At 51.8% G+C, this 22,660-nt stretch overlaps 1 protein-coding gene across 4 annotated transcripts in view; it reads left to right on the forward strand.

The window, feature by feature from the left end:
* Nucleotides 1-22,660, forward strand: part of LMO1 (LIM domain only 1) — a 45,116-nt gene that overhangs the window by 16,897 nt on the left and 5,559 nt on the right. For 3 of the 4 annotated variants that reach the window (XR_002725845.2, XM_023189917.2, XM_023189916.1), the window contains exon 2: nt 21,931-22,144. Coding sequence is in view for 3 of the 4 variants with exons in the window: in XM_023189917.2 (XP_023045685.1) it covers nt 21,931-22,144 (214 nt within the window). In the remaining variant the exon portion in view is untranslated. Of the gene's footprint in view, nt 1-17,720; nt 17,924-21,930; nt 22,145-22,660 lie in introns of those variants that run through there. The other variant, XM_023189915.1, reaches the window with a different exon arrangement.

A 22,660-nucleotide genomic window follows, 5' to 3' on the forward strand; every position in this document is an offset into this window, starting at 1 on the left:
ACACTCTCACACACACACCACACGCACTCACACATTCACACACACACACACACAAAAACATGCACTCCCACATACATGCATGCACACTACACACCCACTACACACCCCCATACACACCACACACACACCTATACACACACATAGACTCACATACACACATTCACACACACATGCACACCTACCCACACAGGCAGACACATGCACTGTCTCTCACACTCACACACACACACACACCACACACACACACACACACACACACACACCTGGACCAGGGCTGGGAGCTGCTGGATTTTGTTCTCACAGGTGGTCAGTTTTCCAAGGCTGGGACGGCCCTACAAAGCCACCCCAGTGGGGTCTATCACCCCAGGGTCTCCCTTCTCAGTCAGCCGGGATGATACCCGCAGAGGTGAGGGTGGTTCCTTCCTGAGCCAGCCTCCCCGCTGCTGTTGGATTGAGGGCCCCACCTCTTTCCTGGCTGTTACAGGGGCAACGGAGGCGGCGTTTTGAGGCAGCCTGGGCAGAGGTAGTGTCGGCAGTTCCTCACGTGGGAGCAGGGTGGAGGAGGCTCTCCTGCGGGCTGGAGCACTCCCGTAAGCAGGTTGGTGAGCACGGGGCCGGGCGCCAGAACTGCTGCATCCACATCCCAGCTCTGCCACCACCTCACAGTGTGTCCTTGGGCTGGTCCCTTTCCCTTTTTGGGTCTTGGTTTCTCCATTTGCATTCCCAGAGTGCCTGCCGGCTTCATACCCTGTGGCAGCGTATATGGAGACATGACTATTGGGGAATGGGTGTGGCAGGGCCAGGCCAGCAGAAAGGAACTCCCAGTGAGGTCTCTTTCTCTTTCATTGATCACCTAGGGTCGGGACACACAGTTTCCCAGGTGAGAGCATCTGTAGCCCTCAGCCCTCCACACTTGGTCTTGTCACACTCAATCCAGGTGTAAAGCCCTGTCCCCTGCTGTTTGCAGGTAGAGTCTCAATTAGAAGGCAGAGGGGACCTCTGGAGTGGGTTCAGAGACACGAGGCCAGTGAGTGGAAGTCATAGCCTTGGACTGAGAGTACCTCAGTCAATTACATCCTTTTATGGCTGGGGAAACTAAGGCACTGAGAAGCGTCTGCTTCCTTTCTCAGCTGAGTGTCTCTGAGATACTTTCTGAGTAGAAATATCTGTGCCCAGCAGACGCTGCATCCGACTGGCATGGGGCCTTGAGGCTGCACCCCAGCTCTGTCAGTCAGAGCCCATCTCTTCCAGGCAGCCGCTCTCCCCCAGCCAGAAGCTGTTTCCCATCTGTGAGGCATCTTCTTGGCAGGGGCCAGGGCTCTGGGGGAGCAGTGGGCAGTGGGCAGGGCTCCCTCAGGCACCTGGTTCCAAGTTGGTACTCCACCCAAATGCAGAGTTCAATGCTTTGACCTGCCTTTGTGCCCTGAGGATGTTTTCATGCTATTCTTTGATCCTCAGAGTGCTTATCAGATCACTGCTAAAATATGCCTTCGACATGAGCATAAGATCTCATTAGTATTATTGAGATATTATTCTCCAAAAAAAGATCCACGAAAAAATTAAAATTGGTTGAAATAATTAACACAAAGTAAAACTGGCAACAACTAAGACTGCACCTGGTAAAGGATGTTACTGACTAAAAATTGACAGAAGAATCAAATCTTCCTGAAAAATTTAGATCTGCTGAAGTTGGCTCAGGAAACATTTTCTGGTAGAAATAATTGCCAGAAAAGAAATCCCAACAGTGGCAAAAACTCTAATTTGTGAGATTTGATGTGAGCCAAAAGCTGATCATAAGCCAATAGTCACCTTTAACAATTTAAAAATAATTGATCCCGATGAAAATAACCTCTCCACAAAATTCAAAAAAAATGGGGAAGGGTGAAGAAATGGTTTAACATGAATGAATAGAAAAGTGATCAAGGAATTAAATTGACTTAATGAAGCTCATTAAGAGTTACTTTATTGATGAAAAATTCTCAGTGTTGGTATAATTCTTATCAAAATGTAGATGTTAAGGGCTAGCCCCTACTAGTAGATGCTTAGTAAATATTTGTTGAGCGGATAATGAATGAATGAGTTTATAGGTGAAGGAGGTCAGGAGAGGATCAGAGAGAATCAAAAGGATTCCTTTGTCCCAGAAAGAGAACAAGGAACCCCAGGTTCAAGACTGCAGAGGCCACTGTGACTGGAGCTTGGGGCATCATCAGTGAGGCTGCAGGGCGGTCAGGGCTGGCAGCGCCACATTGTGCAGAGCCTTGCAGGCTGCGGGTAGCAGTTCCAGTTTCTCTACATCCTCAGGGAGCGCATGTGCAGGTTTGTTACATGTTACATGGGTATATTGCATGGTGCTGAGGTTCAGGGTATGACAGATCCTGTCACCCATCAGTGTCTGTTGTTCTCATCTTTATGTCCACGTGTACAACAGGACACCTTTGCATGGCTTGAGGTGGAAGCAAGATTTTTGCTCAAATTTACATTTCATTAAGACCATTTGGATTACTCTGTGGAGAGCAAATGGGAGGGGATAAAACTAGAGGCAGAGAAAGCAGCACATGATGGGGAGGGAGGGGTTCTTTTTCAGCTGTACAGACAGACCTCTCCCCATCCCTCCAGCTTCAGATGGCCCCACATTCCTGCCTGCCTCCCTTCAGTTTCCTCCAGAGCTTGCAGACTGGGTCTGTGCAGGGTGAGGCAGGTGGGGATCTGGGTTGGTCAGAGGAGGCAGTTGAGGTTTAGGAGAGAAACGGTGCTGAAGCTGTGGCCTTAGGAATGGGAGCTCATCTGAGGTCTTCTGGTGATCAAGATCCTGGCTGGAGCTGCTCAGCTCCCTGTAGCAGGGCTTGAACTTGTGGCCAGAGCTGGAGTTGAACTCCAGGGAAGGTAGACCAGAGGCCCTGGCTGCAAGCCTGTCCTTGCCCAGCTTTGTCCCCGAGGCCCTTGCTTGCCCAGCCCAGCTTTGGCCTGAAGGCTTCCCCAACCCTTCACTTACTCCTCTGCTGCTGTCATGACTGGACCATGATCCTGGCTTTCTAGGCTTTAAGGGAGGGAGTCAAAAACTGTGGGCCTGAGGCAGGTGGGAGGACACCAGGACTGGGAGGCAGCAAGTCCAGACCTATCCAGCCACCCGACAGTCAGTCCCTGACTCCTCTGGCCTCCTGTGATCTGTCTGTAAAGTGTTTCTTGGCCCTCCCACTCTGGGCCAAAGTTCTTTCTCCCGACTGGCTTTCATAAAAGCTGCTGATTCTGGGAAAGAGGCGTGGCTCAGGGTCTCCCTACCCTTACCTGTTTCTACTCTAGTCCACCCTCAATTATATTCAACTAGGATCAGTCCAGAGAAGGGCAGAACTTGTTTGAGGCCTCAGAGCACCTCCATGTGGTCTGGGAACTATGCCTAAGGTCTTGCCTCTGCAATGAGCTGTCCCTCGGGGGAGAGGTCTGTAGAGTGGTCTGTCTGTAGACTGAGGTGTCTATAGTGGTGCATGGTACCATTCCTGCCTGGCTGCCCAGGGTCTGGAGACCCACCAGCCCACTCCATGCTGTCTCAAGGGCACACACTCTTCTCTCTGTGGTCCATGCTACTGAGAATCCTGCCCTCCCTTCCATGGTAAAGGCTTTGGACTCACTCTCCCAAGAAGAGAGAACCCCCAAGAGCACCAGCTCAGACACACACAGATGTGAAATCTTTAGAATTCTTTGAAAGCGACAGCAGCGGCATGAGGACCTGACCACTTGCTGCAGGGGTAGCTGTCTTTTGACTTGGTAGATAACAAGCATGAACTGTGGATTTCAGTCCTGCTCTGCGGTCCTCTGACTGTGGGCTCTCCGGCAAGTCTTGTTCTACCACCCAGTGCTACTGGGTGTTATTGGGCAAACCACTTAACTTTTCTGAGCCCTGGTCACATAAGTTAAGACCCAGAACATCCTCCCTGTCCCCTGCACAGAACTCAAACGAGAGAAAATGTTTTCATGTGTTTTGGCCTACCCAAGGAAGTGTTGGTGAGAACACAGTGGCTGCATAAAGGGAAGGGTACTTGCAACATGCGCTCCTGCCACCCCTTACCTTGAGAGGGCTTCTCATCCCTGGGCCTCATAGAACTTTGGGAGAGAAATTTAGAGAAGTTCAAGGGTAGTTTCCCTAAGGGGCAACTTCCCAAGACAGCATTTCATGCTGAATCCATGTAGACTCAGGGAACTAGCCTCATGACTAGAAAATGAGCATGTGTCCACTTGCTTCAAGGCCCAGATAGTCCTTTCAAGTGACCAGAGCTGTCCTGTCTCCTCCCTAGGGCTCTCTCCACTGCGGGAGAATTGGAGGCTGGTCTGCCTCTGCAGAGATGAGGCCTGAGCCGCTGTGACTACTCTCAGTCTATGCCCGTTCATTCCCAACTCGGGGGCAGGCAAATGCCCGTGCCCCCGTGCAGCCCCAGCTCCCCCTGCTGACCAGGATGCTTCATCTTTTTGGGTCATCCTCTCAGATTAGCTACAAAGGGTACTGTCCCTAGTCTGGGCATGGTGCTCTCCCCTTCCAAAGGCAGCCTCGTTGCTTTCCTTCCTAGCCTCGTGGCCTGGATCTAAGCTGGCACATCCCTGTGCCAGGTGGGGCTCACAGGCCTTGGGAGAGGGCAGCATCCCTTACCCAACCCTGCCTGAGGGCCTGGAAGTCCTCACTAGGATGCTATCCATTATGCATGTACCATTATGCGCATACTGTTATGTACTTGTGGTATCCAAAGTCGGACAAGCTCAAGGTCCTGCAAGAGGGACCCCTCTGCCATGGGCATGCTCAGTTTGCAGGTAGGGCATGGTCCTTGAAGGATGCAGAAATTTCAACAGACACCTGGAAAGACAAAATGATAATGCAGTTGTGGAAGCAGGCGGGCCAAGGGGAGTGATGGATCCAGTAAGGTTTCAGTTTCTTGGGGAGCAGGGCTGGAAAAGTGGATGGAGTCAGATTTCTGGATGTGGGGGGTCTGGGGAAGGAGGTAAGGGGGTGCTCTGGAGCCCTTTCATCACTTTCATCCCGGCAGGGGCATGGAGTGACCAGGGCCTGCGGCCTGTGAGTGTGGCTGTGGGGCCTCCCAGGTCCCCCCACCTGGCAGTTTCTAGCTGCCACAAGTTTTTGCCCCCCTTTGCTGACCCCAGGACTGAATATTTTATGAACTGGTTTCTCCTGTTCTCAAAGGAATATTTATTTTGTTTTTGTTTGTCTCATTTTATAATAGCTTTATTGATTTATCATTTGCATACCACAAAATTAACCTTTTTAAAATATATGCTTTAGTGGTTTTTAGTATATTCACAGAGTTTTGCAATCATCACCATTATCTAATTCGAGAACATTTTTATCACCTCAAAAAGAACCTTCACCCCATTAGCAGTCGCTCCCCATTCCTCCCTCCCTGGCAACCACTAAACTACTTTCTGTCTGTATAGCATTGCCTATTCTTGACATTTCATATAAATGGAATCATGCAATATGTGGTTATTGTATCTGCCTTCTTTCTTGGCATAATATTTGCAAGGTTCCTTCATGTTGTAGCATATGTCAGTACTTCATTTCTTTTTGTGGCCAAATCATATTCCATTGTATGTATATATCGTGTTTTATTTATTCATTTGTCAATTGACGGACATTTGGGTTGTTTCTGTTTTTTGACTGTTCTGAGTAATGCTGCTAGGAACGTTCATGTACAAGTTTTTGTTAAGACCTATATTTTCATTTTTCTTGGGGATATACTTAAGAGGGGAATTGCTGGGTGATACAATTTCAATGTTTGTCCCCTCCAAATCTCACGTTGAAATGAGATTCTCAGTGTTTCAGGTGGGGACTGGTGGGAGGTGATTGGATCACGGGGATGGCTTCCTCATGAATGGCTTAACACTATCCGCTTGGTGATGAGTGAGTTCTTGCTCAGTTCACTCAAAATCTTGTTGTTTAAAAGAGTGTGGCACCTCCCCCATCTCCCTTGCTCCCAGTCTTGCCATGTGACTTGCTTTCTCCCCTTCCTCTTCTGTCATGATTGGAAGCTTCCTGAGGCCTCACCAGGAGCAGATGCTGGAGCCATGCTTGTACAACCTACAGAACTGTGAGCCAATTAAACCTCTTTTCTTTACAAATTATCCAGCCTAAGCTATGTTTATAAGCAACGCAAGAACAGACTAACACACGGGGTCATATGAAAACTCTGCGTTTGGGGATATTTGTTTTTAAATTCAAGTGAATAGTACATGAGTGTTTAGGAGAGAAGCCATCCTTAGTTGTCTGGGCTTCTGGAAGGGAGGCACCCTTAGCTTGGTACTGAGGTTCATTGGCACTTTGGATAAGTCTTTTGCCTGCTGGCTTCAGTTTTCTGATCTGTGAAGTGGGGTTAGTACGGATCTCTGCTCACCTCAAGGGCTTCTGTAAATAATTACTACTTGTGGGCTGGGCGCAGTGGCTCATGCCTGTAATCCCAGCACTTTGGGAGGCCGAGGCAGGTGGATCACAGGGTCAGGAGATCAAGACCATCCTGGCTAACACGGTGAAACCCCATCTCTACTGAAAATACAAAAAATTAGCCGGGCATGGTGGCGCATGCCTGTAGTCCCAGCTCTTCAGGACGCTGAGGCAGGAGAATGGCATAAACCCGGGAGGCAGAGCTTGCAGTGAGCTGAGATTCCGCCACGGCACTCCAGCATGGGCGACAGAGCAAGACTCTGTCTCAAAAATAATAATAATAAAAAAATTACTACTTGCATAGCATGTCATGGATAGCAAAGGACTTCCGCTTGCTTTAGGTACTTTCATTCTTCAGCCCTGCAAGTTGAATGTTATTGCTCTAGTTTTGCTGATGAGGAAGCCAAAACTCAGAGAGGCTAAATGACTTGACTGAGTTCACAATGTGGGGCGATGGCAGAGCCTGAACTTGAACCCAGATTTACCAGAGTCCAAGTCCCTGGCCTGAACCCTCGCCTCCGATGTGTCTCTAAGCAAGGCAGGGCCCAGACATGGCCAGTTGTAGGCTCTGAAGCAGAGCATGCTGTAGGAGAGAAAAGGATGCTACAAAAGTCCATTTTTAGCTGTGTGACTTTAGATAAGTTGTTCCACCTCTCTAAGCCTCAGTTTCCCCATCCACAAAATGGAAGCAATAATTATAACTTACAGCACTGCAACAAGGACTTGGGAAGATGCTGTACATGAAGTGCTCGGCATGATGCCAGGCACACAGAAAGTAGTTGGTAGAAGTTTATAGGGCACACGAGGAGGAGTGAAGAGGATGCAGGGCACTGTGGGACTGTTGGGGAGAAATGGCTGGCTTCTGGGCTGGTCAGAGAGAGCTTTAAGGAGGAGACCTCACTTGGGCTGGCCAGGAAGGTGAGCAGAAGCTGGAGAGTCCCCTGGGAAGGCCCAGTGTTTTCTGACCTGGTGCTGCTGAAAACCACGAGGGGTTCCCAGGGTTCTCAAGCGATTTCCCATGTTGGGAGTTTGTGGACAGGCTCTGCTGGTGCCCCCAGCCCTTACCCCCAGGCCAGCCTGCAGATGCCTGAGAGAAGGGCTTGTGTGACTGCCTCAGTTAGCCCGAGTGGTAATAAAACACTTTAAATTTATTGTGACATTTGGATTTAATTAAAAAGTACACACTTAGGGAAGTAGAACATAATGGGGAGAGAGGCAGTGTGGCTTTTCCCCTCCTTTCTTCCCCAAACTAATTAGCGTTGTATTTTAAATTGTTTATGTGCCGCTAATCATCGTAATAAATCATTTATACTGAAAAAGACACACTCGGCTGTGCCCGCCGTGCGGGTTCCGCTCACAGGGCTCTATCGCGAACAAATTGATCTGGAAGTGAATTTATTAACCACTAGGGAAGAAATCATTAGTGCTTTCTCTAAGCATTCCCCAGGTACGCTTTATTGCTGCAGTTTATGCTGTAACTAAGAGGAGCATTATCAGGTCCATGTTATAATTTCCTTGCAAAGCCAGCAGCCCACTCCCAAGCTGGGGGCTGGGGGGAGCTGGGGAGTCCCTGCCTCCTCTCCTATATGTGATCTGGTGACCCCAGCCTCCTTTCCTAGTGCTCCTTATTCCAGAAAGGGCTCCCTGTGAAGCCCCTGCAGGCCCGAGGCCTTGGTGGCTGCATTCTGTTGTCTCTTACCCACAGGGTGGTTCACACTCATTCATGTTTATGTGTCAGGAGTATGGCTTAAAGTTGGGAGCTAGCCAGGGGTTTGGAAAACTCTGGGGCTGGGGCTGAGGGAATCAGTGATCTCAAAGAGTCTTGTCATAGACCAGCTTCCCCACCCAGAGATGGCGAATGCACGCACTGTGAGCTAAGGATAGGCTGGGAGGCACAAATGGGGCTCAACAGAGACCCAGGCAGGAGTGGGAGGCTGCAGCCGAAGCTGCCGGGAACATCCTCTGTGGGCTCATGCCTCCAAAGGCCTTCCTACTGCAGGCCTGGGGCCCTCTCCAGGGTTTGGCTAGAGCAGTCTGTTCTGGCTTGGTGAGGCCCGCTGCCCTGTGCCTCCTTGTCCACCTCACCTGGGTGCAGGGCCCAGGCAGTACTTGTACTCCAGACATGGTCTGACAGATGACAGACGGCATGGCTGTCGGCTCCCTGGCTGCAGACTCTGTGCTCTGGACAATGTGGCCTGCGGCCACACCAGCTTGCCCAGCAGCCAGCCCACCCTGCTGACTCTCACACAGGATGACACTTTCCCTTTGCACTTGGGGGCTTCAGACCACTCTCACTTCACAGGGGCTGCACTGCAAGACACACAGCAGGCTTTCTCCCACCAGGTTTCCAGAAGAGACATTCACTTCTGAACAAGGATCTTCTGCCGGGGAGCCCACGGCTGGTCTAGGATACAGATCCCAAACTGTCTGATTCCAAAGCTCTTATTCTAAATGGCTTCATCCACGGTTGCTCCCTAAGCCTCCTCAGTCATGCGGGAGACTGAAGGGAGATCTGGCCCACGTGGGCCTTGCTTTCAGTGTCTCTCTCTTATCCATGTCTGCAAAGAAGTGCTGAAGCAACCCCCAGGGCCTCAACAGGAAGCCCCGGGGCAATGCCTCAGGCAGGCATCCCAGAGGCAGTGCTGTCTCAGCCACAGCCAAAGGGGTTCCCATCCCTGCTGATGGGATGGGGCCTGGAGGTGGGGCCCCATCCCTGGGGGTGGGGCCTGGAGTCTCCCTCCTAATCCCCAGCCCTTCCTCCCCTCACCCAGCCCAGTGGGTAGCAGATGGGCTTTGGCAGCTTCAAGAAGGAAGCAGGACCCAGCAGCTACCTAGGCTCAGCTTGCTGGGAGGGTCCCCTCTTTGTGCCTGGAGAACGCATTTAAAAGTTTGAATTCAAAATTGATTTTGAAGGGCCCTAATCTCCCATCCCCTGGTGCTCACGGTGTGTCTGCAGCTCCTGCCAGACTCTCGTTTTCTGGTTCAGCGCGCTGGTGCTCACGTCCCTGATGCTGTGAAATTGAGCCTCGTCTGAGAGTCCATGTCCTCCTCCTCTGTGGAGATTGCAGGCCTCTTGGGAGCCCTGTTTCATTAGATGGGTGACGCGGGCTTTGCGGGTGCCCAGGGAGCAGCTGAGTTGCTGTCAGGGGAACACAGATTCCAGATACTTCTCCACCAGTCCCCACAGCTGTGTAGCTTCAAGCAGCATTCTGTTAAGGAACCTAGGGGCTGGCTCCAGCAGCCCAGGATGGGATGGGGGTTGGTGGAGGCTACAGATGGAGAAAGGCTTGGGCCTGGGGCTTTTCTGTAGCAAACTCCAGGGACTGCTTTCTCCCACTGGCCCCCGGAGACTCAGACTATGCTGACAGGGAAGAGTAGTCATTTTTGTAAGCCAAGAAGACCCTCAGGTAGGGAGTTGGGAAGGCTAGGTCTGTGCCAGGGGTGGAATTACAGAGACACCTGGTACTCCCTGAGGATTGAGATGGGTATTTATGTGTAAAGGGAGGCTCGCAGTGGAAGCAGGGGCTGGAGGATGTGTTTTTGCTGCTCTTTTATCTAAAGGATAAAGGGTTTATATTTGCATGAGAGCTGTTGTGCCTCAGCTGGAGCCCTGGGATGGCTTCTCAAAAGCCTGGATTGTGACAGCCATGACCCAGGAGCTGCTGTGGTTGAATCTGCTTTGTTCGTTAGGGCCACATAGCTACAGGTACCTAGGGGGTGTGGCACAGGGGCAGCAATAAGCCTGATTAAGGCTCCATCTCTGGCGGCCCTGCCTATCTAAATTGGCCCACTCTGGCCAGCGGACTCTTGCCAGTAATATCTGGATAGAATCCATTCAGTCTCTTCATGCATGAATTGAACTGATGGCTAAACAATGACTGCTGTGGGACTCAACACTGGGAACACAATAGTGGACAAGACATGTAGGGCCCCAAGAACAGCCTTCATGGGGCTTTTGTTCTTAGGAGAGTACCCAATCAGACTTTTTTTTTTTTGGAAACTCATAGAAAAGTTAAAACAATTACAAATTGTGATGAAAAACTCAGAAGGAAATTACTGAAGTGTGGGGAGCTCATTTAAATAAGGAAATAAGGAGGTCAAGAAAGGCTTCTCTGAGGAGATAACATTTAAGCTGAAGCTTGAAGATGAGAAAGAGCCAAGTCTATGCAAAGGCAGAGGCAGGGAAGGGTGTTCTGGGAAGGTAATAGCATGTGCAAAGGCCCTGAGGCAGGAAGGAGTTTGGAGTGTGGCTGGAGCACAGTGTGGGAGGGGAAGGCAGACACCAGACCACATGAGGATGTTACAGGCTGGATGAAGAGTCTGGATGTTATTCTCAGGCCATTGGATGTTATGAAAGGGTTCCAAGTTGAGCAGTGACCTGCCCTGGTTTATCTGGAAGATCCCTCCAACTGCCGTGTGAAGAATGGGCTATGGGTACCAGACATCATGCTATGCTCATAGTGTGTCGAGAGACTGTGATGGCTGTGGAAATGGAGGATGCAGATGGGATGAGGAGCAAGAGTTGGCAGGGAAAGGGGTGAGGAGGATGGAAGTCTGAGGACGACACTGAGTTTCTGGCCAGAGCACTGGGTGGATGATGGTGTGGGAGGGAGGGAAGTCTGGGTGAGGGTACAGGGGCGAGGTTTGGGGAAGAAATCAGGAATCCTGCTTTGGACCTGTTGCTTTTGAGCTATGTCTGAGACTCTAGAGACAACCAAAGAATGGAAAGAAAATGCCAATACCCATCCTGGAGAAGGCGAACACGTTACAGATAACGATGCAATTAACGTAAGCCTCATTCCAAGTGACAAACTCCAGTGAGCACATGCAGCTTCTGATGTTTCTAAATTTCCCCCACTAAAGAACCATAGAAAATTATGTGAGACTGCGAGAGCAGACTGCATCACACCTGCTCCAGAATCACATCCAGGCCTTCCTGTAAGCTCTCTATGATGTGAATATTTGTGCCTCCCCAAAATTCTTATGTTGAAGTCCCAACACCCAATGTGATAGTGTTAGGAGATGGGGCCTTTGGGGGTGATTAGGTCATGAGGGCAGAACCCTCAAGAATGGGATTAGTGCCTTCTTAAAAGGGACCCCAGAGAACTCCCTTGCCCCTTTTGCCATGTGAGGATGCAGCAAGAAGATGGCCATCTAATGATCCAAGAAGAGACTCTCAGCAGACATGGAATCTGTTGGTGCCTTGCTCTGGACTTCCCAGCCTCCAGAACTGTGAGAAATGAATTTCAATTGTTTATATGCCACCCAGTCTGTGGTATTCTGTTATGGCAGCCTGAACAGACTAAGACAGTCCCTTAGGCTATTGCTATTGCCCCAAACCAGACTCAGCTTCCCTCAACAAGGAAGATCTGTGGGGGACGTGTGGAAACTCCTCAGTCCCTTTATGTCATGGTGGATTCAGGCTTTAGATGCAGTATTCCTAAGGATAGGTTATTCTTCGCCAAAACGCGCTGCAAAAATGTAGCATATGAAGCTTCCCACTTTGTACTCCTGCACAGGAAATGGCCCCTCTGGGGCGCTCTGGGGATCAGCGGCCCAACCTTTCCCTGACAAGGGGTGTTTTGTATTCCTGCAAGGAGTGTTTCAGAGCTGTCTTCTTTTGGTAGGGTCCAGATTGGGTCCCAGTGAAAGTTCACTTTCCCCATTGCTTGAGGAAAAGATGATGCGATGCTGCCTCTGGCTCTGGGACACAGCAGGCAGGGCGTGGATGCCTCCTGGCCAGCAGCCTGGATCTGCAGCCTCGCTTGGCTGCTGGTGGCTTTACCCTTGGGCAAGTTGATGATTTCTCTGCACTCAGGGTCATGACAAGGATATGTTCCTGGTACAGAGCAGGCACTCAGTGAGGGGTAATGCGGTTTACTGTCATCCGGTTGAACATGACTACGGTGGCTGCAGGTGCTAGGGGTGCGACTGGACAGTGCTTCCCTTAGGCCTTCCCTCCTGTGATGGGCTCTAGCGTGCAGGAGGAGCTTGGCACTTAGAGCAGGCAAGCATTGCTGGACTTCACCCTGAACCCGTCCCCTCTCCAGGACCTCTTCTGCTCCAAACGTCTCACCCTGAACTGGGCCTGTCTCCAGGACCTCTCTGCTCCCCGCCCTACCCATCCCCTCATTCACACACAAGGCCCTGGCTGTCGGTTGAGGCTCCCGCTATCATTATAGCCCTGGATCTGGAGCCCCCAGCTCAACCTCCTCCTGAGGACATGTGCCATCTCAAGGCTTCTTTGTCCTTCTCAAAGCTGCAATGCAGACATCTTGGCTCTGCTTCTACATGGCCCTCTGCTCCCTTCCTAGCCCTGTGCCCTCTGTCTACTTAGTTTCTGGTCCATGTCCCCTTGCTGGCTCTGCCCAGAAGCCCTTTCAAGATCCCACAGCAGTCATAGCATTTGAAGGACCAATAGATGAGTGGGAAAGTCCTGTGGTCCACCCAGAGACAGTGCCCTGCATGGACAGTCATCCCTCTTGGTTTTAGCCCAGGCCCTGATCTAAGCATGGCCCCAGCCCCGACCCCAGCACCATCTGGCATCCAGGCTGCACCAGAGAATCCGGGATGTGCAGGGAGGCCCTGGGCATGTGCTGGATGGGAACTTGAACTCTGGAGTCTGACAGGCCAGGATTCCAATCTCTGCCCTGCAGTCTTCTAGCTGCATGACCTTGCATGACCTGAAACTTCCCAGGCCACTGTCTTCTCATCTGTGAAATGGGGGTAATCATTTAGTGTATCAGAGTTAATATGAAGATTCACTGAGACAACACTATAAGATGGTTAGCCCAGCACCTGGCACAGTGACTGCTGAGTAAATGGTGGGGTTTATGAAAGGCATACAGAGCTCTGATGAGGGCATCTCCATCTCAGCTCCTTTTTTAAATTGGGTATCACATATATGCAGTTAAATGCACAAGGCTCAAATGTTCAGCTCAGTGAATTTTTATACAGGTATGTACCCATATGAACACTCAGATCAAGACATAGGACATTTTCAGTACCTCGGGCCCCTCGTCCTTCTCTCAGCTCATAATATGCCCCCCACCTCACCCCAAGTAACCATTATTCTGACATCAGATCAGTCTTGCCTGTTTGGGAACTACATATAAATGGACTTATACAGTATGTACCTTTTTGTGTCTAGCTTCTTTCATTCAATATTATGTTGTCTGATTGACCCAGGTAGTGTGTGTTAGTAATTCATTCTCTTTAATTGCTGCATACTATTCCACTGTATGGATATACCATAATTTATTTTGTTTTACTGTTGGTGGGCATTTCTGTTGTTTTCAGTGTAGGACTATTAAGAAGAAAACGTCAATGAACATTTTTGTGCATCTGTTTTGATGTGCATAAGCTCTCATTTCTGTTGGGCATATACCTAGGAATATAATTGTTGGGTCATGAGATACACCTAAATTTTCTCAGCTAATTGCTTTATGCTACTATGCCAAACATTTTTATAAGTACTTCGTGTTCATCATCCAATTTAATCCTCAATCCTTTAAAGTGGGCTGTCCTCATTTAGCAGGTGAGTAAATTGAGGCAGAGCTGGGAAGTACCAAAGCCAGAATTCTAGCCGAGGGTGTATGTCTGCAAGGCCCACAGTCTCAGGGCCTACACTACCCCGCCTCTTCTCACAGGCTCCCTTGAGGGGTAAGCAGCACCAGAGTCAAAGGTGCCAGTCCCTCCACTGAGCTGACCGCCACCCCATGGGCTGAACCCAGCCTCTCAGCCTTCCTCTCCCTGCCCTAGTGGGGAGCTGCAGGCCACAGGAGCCCCTGCCTCTCTCCCTCATCCTCATAGTGAACACGCTGCCTGCAAGTGGGCGTGCAGAGGGCCGGTAATGAGCGTGCTCTGGGTGGCCGTAGCCGCGCGTTTCAACAGTTGTTCTCATTGGCTTTTGATTCCAAATGAGTAGGAAATGCTATTAGTTCAGGCCTCGCCTGCCGCATGGCAAGGCCCTGGAATAGGAGTGCAGTGAGACGAGAAATTGTGGAGATAAAACTGGTGTGAAATGGAGGCCTTCTCACAAGGCTGGATGTGTCCGTGTGAAATGAAGTTACTTCTGAGAAAACGAGATTTAAAGAGATTCTGCAGAATTAGATTACACTTTCAAATTTCCTTATTAAAGAGGACTGATGCCTAGGAGGGGCTGCTGGTAGGCTTGGTTTGGGATCCTACTCTGCAGTTCCCAAGCCTGGGTGTGGGCCCAGGCGGGCAAAGCACCTTATAGGTGACAGGGACCCAGACCCCCAGGACCCGGAGAGTGAGTCTCTCCACCTCCAGCAGCTGAAGTAGGCATGAGGATTGTGGGACTGAACTTCTGGGTAATGTCTGATGTTGCACGTGGGTCCATGAGGGTAACACTAAGAGTTCATGCTCTTCCAATTCCTTCCATCTTCAGGTCTCTTACTTGTGGGTTTTGTTGAAATCAGAGCTTGATTCTAAGGGCTGTTCCACTTTTTGACACTGTAGTCTTTTAAGACACTAAACGTGCATGCAGCTGCTTGTGCATATGTGCGCATCTATGCATAAGTGTATATTTACATGAGTGCACCCAAAAGCGTGCTCATACACACACATGCATGTGTGTGCTTAGATGCATGGGTATGTATTTTAATGTAACTTACGGAGCACCTACTGTATGCCAGCACTGTGCTGGGAACTGAAATAAAACTGTTGTGGGGAGAATAAAACAGATACAGTCCCTCCTCACATGGACCTAGTGTATGTGTGTGATCACGTGGACATGGGGAAGTATTTGTGTGCTGCTGTGCATTCGTCCTGCAGCTGTGTGGTGAGCATCTGCATGCTCTTCATGTGTCTCCTAATCTCTGTGCAGTCTCCTGCTTGGGTCTCAGCCCCCCTCAGCATGCGGCCCTGCAGCGCAGCTCCCCTCAGCATGCGGCCCTGCAGCACAGCTTCCCTCAGCATGGGCCCTGAAGCACAGCTCCCCTCAGCATGCGGCCCTGCAGCACAGCTCTCCTCAGCATGCGGCCCTACAGCACAGCTCCCCTCAGCTGTGGCCCTGCAGCACAGCTCCCTCAGCATGCAGCCCTGCAGCACAGCACAGGAGTCAAGTATTTGGGCCCTAGTGATAGACTGCCAGGGTTCACATGCCAGCTCTTTCTCCTACTAACTGTGATCAGTTAGCAAGCTTTCTTGTGCCCCAGTTTTCCCATTGTGAAATGGGGGTCATAATGGTTGTGGGTACAGCTCTTGGAGGCAGAGCACTGGGAGGTGCTCAGTCACTGTCATCTCCCTGCAGGTTGCCCAGTGCAGGCTCCCTGCTGGCCCCAGAGGAGGGCTCGGGTACCCATGGTGAGAAAGGGAAGCCCCAAAGCTGCAGTAGCAGCTGTGTTGTGCTGTGTGAGCTCTGGAGAGGGCCTGCAGCTCAGTCTCCCCAGCCCAGGCCAGAGAATGCCTGGGTGCTGGTTTGGAACCAGTATTGAGGCTTGTTGAGAGATTATGAGAAATACCAAGGGCCATGCACAGTGATTCACACCTGTAACCCCAGCACTTTGGGAAGTTGAGGTGGGAGAATTGCTTGAGCCCAGGAGTTCGAGACCAGCCTGGGCAACATAGTTGAGACCTTGTCTCTAAAAATAAAATAAAATAAAAAAAATTCCTCCCCCAAAAATTTAGCCTGGCTTAGTGGTATGTGCCTGTGGTCCCACCGACACAGGAGGCTGAGGTAGGAGGATCTCTTGAGCCGGGAGGTGAGGCTACAGTGAGCTGTGACCACATCACTACACTCCAGCATGGAGACAGAGGAAGACCCTGTCTCAAAAAAAAAAAAAAGGCTACACCTGCCTCCAGGGCTCTTTCCAGAGCAGCCAGAGGGTCCTGCCCTGGAGCTGTCACCCTCTGCATGGCCACAGCAACTGCTTCCCACACGGCTGGTCACTGGAACAGCCTGTTGGACAGATATGGTGGCTTCCTTCGCTTCCTTCTGCACATACTTGCACTGACCACTGGACTGGCCTTTGGGTGGAGCTGGACTATGGCCAGTGCCAGGGTGACTTTAACCACAGTAGAACAATCAAATCAGTTCGTTGCTCCTCAAAATAAGTGTCTCTCACTATCCTGTCCCATATGTTGAGGAGGGTGACACTAATCAGAGTTCACATTTTACTGTGGCCTTAGACCTTAGCACATCACATAAATTAACCCCGTTCTTCCTCATGGTGACTCTGAAATGAGTACTGTTTTCATACCCATTTTACAAAAAAGAAACTTGAGAAAATGTGAATTAAGGTCACACAGTCAAAAGTGTCAGACAGACCCACACTGGGAGATATTCCATGAAATGACTGGCCTGTACTCTTCAAAAACGCCATTGTCTTGAAACACAAAAGAAAGGTTTAGGAATTCTTCCAGATGTAAGTAGACTAAACTTGACAACTGAATGCGATGCAGGGCCCAGGATTTTTCCATAAAAGATATTTTTGAAGAAATTGGTAAAATCTGAATGAGGTCTATAGATTAGATAATAATATTATGCCAATGATAATTTTCTGGTTTCAATTATTGCACTGTGGTTATATAAGAGAATGTCCTTGTTTTCAGTAAAGCATTTGCAAACCAGAAGTATTAGGGGATACAGAGGCTTCCTGTCTGAAACCAACTCGCAAATGATTTAGGGAAAAATTATAGGTAAGTTGGTAGGAGTTGGTAGAAAGATGGTGGATAAATCAAATGTGGTAAAATGTTACATGCAGGGAATCTGGGTGAAGGTTTTACAGGAATTTTTTCTACTATTTTCTAATATTTCTAATATTTTCTAATATTTTTCTACTATTCTTACAAGTGTCAAAATTATGTCAAGAGACAAAATGTTAAAAGAAAAAGAAAGCAAGTGCTGAGCAGGGATGGTATCCTGGGGTGAGTGTTAATACTATCAGTTCCTGTTCACTGTGCCCCGGGCACCAGACTCTGTGCTATGGCCTCATATGCATAACCTCATTCTATCCTCACCACATTCTGAGTGGAAAGAGACCATTGTGGCCCCCAGTACACACATGCCAGTCAGAAAGGTGGGAGGATTTAATCCAGGTCCCCCAGCTCCTTGGAGCAGTTCCCACACTTGAAACTAGGCTCTCTGATTTCAAGGTCTGAACTCTTAGCCTCAGTCCCGCTCTTGACTCTGACCTTTTGGGGAGAGTGGGCATGGGCAGGACAAAGGCATTTCTTCCTGGAGTAGTAACAGAGTGAAGGCCCTGGGACACAAGCAAAGAAGATCCATTTGCTGGAGGGAGAGGAGCTGTGTTCCAGGATCCTGCAGGGAGCAGAGCCAGCGGTGCCAAGCAGGACACACTGGCGTGCGGGAGGGGCTGCAGATGCCCAGTGGAGTTGCCAGGGTGTGGCTACAGCGGCTCCCAGCAGGAGAGCCACAGGGAAGAGCCTGGAGTGACCTGGGACTGGGTGGGGTAGATGTTCTGGGCTGGAAGACTGGCCTTGGAGGCGCTCACTGGGGTAGGTGTCCCCCCAGGGTGCCATCCAAACCAGAGGCACTGGCAGTACTGGAACCTGTGGGCTTGGCAGTTTCAGAAAGTCCACGTGCTGGAGCTGAGGGGCAACTGGGCTGGGACAGGTGGGTAGGAATTGCTGGGGACTTGGGTCTGGCCTGGTGGACTGCTCTGGGGTCCATGTGAAGATGAGGGCATTTCTCCTCCCTGCTGGAGGAAGACAGTGGGAGGGGCAGGATGACCTCTGGCAGTCCCTCCCCGTCACCTGGACTGTCTGGCTTCCCCCCAGATTAAAGAGTGGAGGGTGAGTGTCTGGCAGCCAGATGAGTCAGACTGGGAGGCTTCTCTCCGAGCCTGGCTGCCTCCTTCCACCAGCAGCCCTGCCTCCACCCCCTGCTAGAGGTACGGGTTGGAGTTCAGCCTGTTTCCCCTCCAATGTCGTTCCCCCCATGTCCTGAGACTTAAGGGTGACCCTGGGTTGAGTGGACTCGTTTATTCTGTTGGGCCCAGCGCATGTATCTGAGTGTGTGCCCAGGCGTGCGTGTCGGCGCAAACATCATCCGTTGTAAAGTATCAGTGTTTTCATGGGTGAGTAGTAATTACTGGGTAATGCTTTAAAACCTTTCCTGAAGGAGCGCAAAGCCATTTTTTTCTAAAGTCAGGAGTACATTAAAAGGATTACCATGTAGATTTGATTTTTAGATAACACTAAAATGGATCCCAAATGGACTTCAGCAAAGGGATGCTATCTCCTTAATGGAAAGTGCATGGCCCGAGGCTTAGGTCCCAGAGCCAGGCTGGGGAAGGAGGGAGGGAAGAGGTGTCTGCAGAAGGGCAGGCTGGCGGATTGCGGGGTGGGGGGGGTGGGGGGGGGGGGGGGAGCTAGGTGGGAATGGAGGAGGCAGAGCAGGAGGGAGGGCCCTGACCCTGTGGGGAGCTGATCCCTCCATCTGGGGAACAGGAGACTGCAGAGCCCCTCCTGAAAGCCCCTCCACCTTTCCAGGAGTGTTTTCAAGTCTCCTGGATCAGCCTGGTGGGAGCAGACACAGCATGGATGCCCCATGAGGAAGGAAGGCTGTCTCCACTGTTTTGTCTGACACCCAGAGCTCTTCCACTCTCCTGTGAGAAGCGAGGGATTGCTTCACTTTTTCTTATGGGCAGGTGAAGGAAGTTAGGCCCAGAGAGCCCGGGGGGTATGCTCTGGACCCCATAGCCAGAGGACTGCAGACCTGGAGTCTGGTCCCAGGCCCATCCCACGGTGCTGTCCTGGCTCAGGCTTCCCCCAGGATGCCAGCCTTTCTTGCCAGGAGGTCTCTAGACCCAAGGGTCTCTAGATGCCCTGGGGCCTCCTCGGTACACTTTGGCAGAAGCTGTGTGGCTTCTATAAGAGTTTTCCAGAGCCAGGAATCAGTTCAGCATCCCGGAAGAGGGGTGTCCAGGTCTTAAGGTAACCTGCCTGTGCAGAGGCCAGCCTGGGCACAGGCAGCGGGGAGGGGGACTTGCAGCCGCTGGTAGCTTCACCCCTCATGGCTTCCACAGGGCCCTGTAGGTGCCAGATCCCTCCAGTGGAGAGACTCTCGACTAGTGCTGGAGTTCTCAGCCCTGCAGGAGCCAGGACAAACATGCTAGGGTCCGAGCTTGGAAGACCAGCCTGTCCAAGAGCCAGGGTAGATGGAAGAGAGACTGGGACAGCTGCTTCAAGTGCTGGGCTCTCTCACTGTCTCCCTTCATGCTAGGCTATAATTTAGTGGGCTAGGGTCTCCCCTGAGTACAGAGGTTCCAGCCATTCACCCATGTTCTGGTAATAGCCCAAATATAGAGTCCTGGGAGGGGCTCAGGACCGCTGGGAAGGGAGCCAGGCCTGCCGTGAGCCTGGCTGAGCAAAAGGAATGTGAGCCTTGTAGGGGCTGTAGTGGGGGCCTGGCCCAAGATCTTCCCAGTCGGTTTTTGAATGCATAGCTCTGTTGGCTGCACGCTCCCTGCACAGGGCCTAGGGACAAAGGTCCTGCCCTTGGAGCCCTACCCTGGTCCAGGTCCTACCCTGGGAGGCTCTCATTTCCCCATCCAGCTATTTTAACTCCTCCCCCATGTCCCCACACCTCCCTGTAGGTCAGGACTTGGAAGGAGCCTTGCAGACCCCTTCAGTTCTCAGGGGTACCTGCTCCCCAGCTGCCCTCCTTCGGCTCTTTCAGAGCTCTGTGCCAGCTGGGCCCTGCTGGAAGAGACACAAGCAGGCCCGAAGACAGAGTCATCCTGTATCCCATCCCTCTCTCAGACCAAGTAACCTTTAGAACTGCATTAAGGAAATTAGGCAGCAAACTCCCCAGCTAACAGACAGGCCCTGCGGGGACTGGATGGAGGAGGAGGAGGAGGGAGCCCGCTGGCCCTGCGCACTGCAGCCTGTGGGTGAGTGCCTGCTCCCCAGCCTCACCTGTCCAGGAGAAGTCTGAGGAGCCAGCTGGGCTGACAGTGAGCACAGGAGAGGGGAAGGAGCCCTGGGGCCAGCTGGATGGTGGCTGACTCAATGCCCTGTAACTGTCTGAGCCTTAGGTTCCCCATCTGTAGAATGAGAGCATTTAACTGGAAGAACTCTGAGGGCTCTTCTGACCTTACATCTGTGGATTCTGAGACCAAGGCCTCTTGTGGCTGGTCCTCCCCTGACGCCCAAGGAGGGGGGAAGCAAAAGGAAGGGAAGCAGCCTACCCCTTCAGACTCTGGGTTGAGGGCAGTGAGGAGGGCTGGGAATGGGAGGGACACCAGGGGATGGGAGGAAGGCCAGAGCCCTGCAGAGAGCAGGAGCCCTTTGGAGAGGACAGGGCCAGTAGAAGGACCGACTCCAGGGGAGTGTTGGAAAGCCGGAGAGGTGGGGAGGGATGGGCCCCTATCCAGCCTGCACCTTGGTCAGGAACAGAGTATGCACACCCTCCCTGTCTTCAAAGGATTCTCAGCAACTCCCACAGGCCTGTAAAGTCACAGAGCAGGGCTTCTGAGGTCCTCTCCACTTCCCTCCCAGCCTCACGGGTCCATATGGATGTCCAGGCTGCTGGACGACATCTGTCCCCATCTCCCCCTCAACTGTCCCTGTAGTCCCAGGAGAAGGGAATAGGAATCCATGCCTCTGTCACTTCATGCCCACACCTGCATATCGTGCCTGTGTGTGAGGGGTGTGCGTGAGCACACATGCTCACCTGCTGCGACGGGAGGCTCTGCCCTGTGGTGAACATCACGTTGGGCCCTTTGTACTTGGTGCCTGTGTGTATGTTGGGAAGCCGGTATGGACGCTGGGAGGTGCTGATGGCTGAGAGATCCTAATCCTGGTAGAATGAGGAAGGATCCAGAGGCTCAGAGCCTGCCCTCCCCCAGGCCAGGGCAGGTGAGGTGTGAAGCATTCCCAAGGGGAGCCCCAGCCAGGCCCTGCCAGCTGCCCCCTCTTACCTGCCACGAGCCCCAGAGCCTCTGCTCCCTCCTGGGAGTGTCCCAAGAGTGTCTCACTTCCTTCTTGATGCCTTCACAGCTCTACATGGATAGACCAAGAGGCTGTAGCATTTCATCTGGAGACACATGAGTTGGCAAAAAAATCTGGGGGTTCTAGAGGACCTCATGGGCCTGAGGAGACTACATTTCTTAGGCTTATTGCTGAAAGAGCCAATGCAATGGTGGCTTCACAAGGCGAGCTGCAGGCTTCTCTGGGCGAGACCGCACAGGGGATAGAGGCCAGGGTGGGGAAGAACAGCTCAGGGAGGCTAGTCCTGGGGTCTGTGCGTGCCTTGGAGCAGAGCAGCCTCTGGAGGGACCTTCACAGGGCCAGGGAAACAGGCTGTGCCACGCAGCCCAAAGGACAGGACCCAGAGCCAGGGAAAGAGGTTACTGGGGAGAAAGTGAGGGCTCCTGGGAGCCCCAAACCTAGAGGGGGCAGCAGAGAGAAGCAGTGAGCTCCCCATTCTTGGGGGATATTCCTTGAGGCCCAGAGCTACGGGGCCCATCCTGCGTTCCTGTCTGTCTGTCCGTCTGCAGGCGTGCCGATGCTCTCCGTTCAGCCCAAAGGGAAGCAGAAGGGTTGCGCGGGCTGTAACCGCAAGATCAAGGACCGCTATCTGCTGAAGGCATTGGACAAGTACTGGCACGAAGACTGCCTCAAGTGTGCCTGCTGTGACTGTCGCCTGGGCGAGGTGGGCTCCACCCTCTACACCAAGGCCAACCTCATCCTGTGCCGACGCGACTACCTGAGGTGGGCTGCCGACCCCTGGCCTCACAAGCCCTTGTCTTGCTCAGAAAGCCCCCCATCCTCAGCCCCAGTGTTACTGTGCCCCGGCCCTAGACCCAGTATCCTGTGTGTCCCCCCATTCTTGACTGTCCTGCCCCTGCCCTGCTTGCCCCAGATACCTGAGAAGTTACCTGAGGGAAGGCCCAGGTCTTTATGCCCTTGGATTCAGTGCTCAGCACAGGTTCAGGGCAGGCATTTGTAACCTGGGGCTCCTAAGTTAAGCTTTCCGAGGGCCCCAGCCTTGCTCCCCCTCACCGCCCCCCACCCCCTGCCTTGGCCAGGTGCTTCTGACCCACCTGATCTGGAATCTGGGAGGGGATACTTCAGAGGGGCTTTGAGAACAGGTGTGGAAGCTTTGACTTCCCCGGGCCCCTCCTCCCTAATGCAGTCTTCTTCCCTCTCCCAGTGCCCAACTTTCCTTTCCAGGTGGTCCTTAGGAGCAGGCGTCCATTTGCCCAGGGAAACTGGCAGGCAGCCATA

Source organism: Piliocolobus tephrosceles, chromosome 13 (genome assembly GCF_002776525.5).
Source record: "Piliocolobus tephrosceles isolate RC106 chromosome 13, ASM277652v3, whole genome shotgun sequence".
Classification (NCBI taxonomy): Eukaryota; Metazoa; Chordata; class Mammalia; order Primates; family Cercopithecidae; genus Piliocolobus; species Piliocolobus tephrosceles.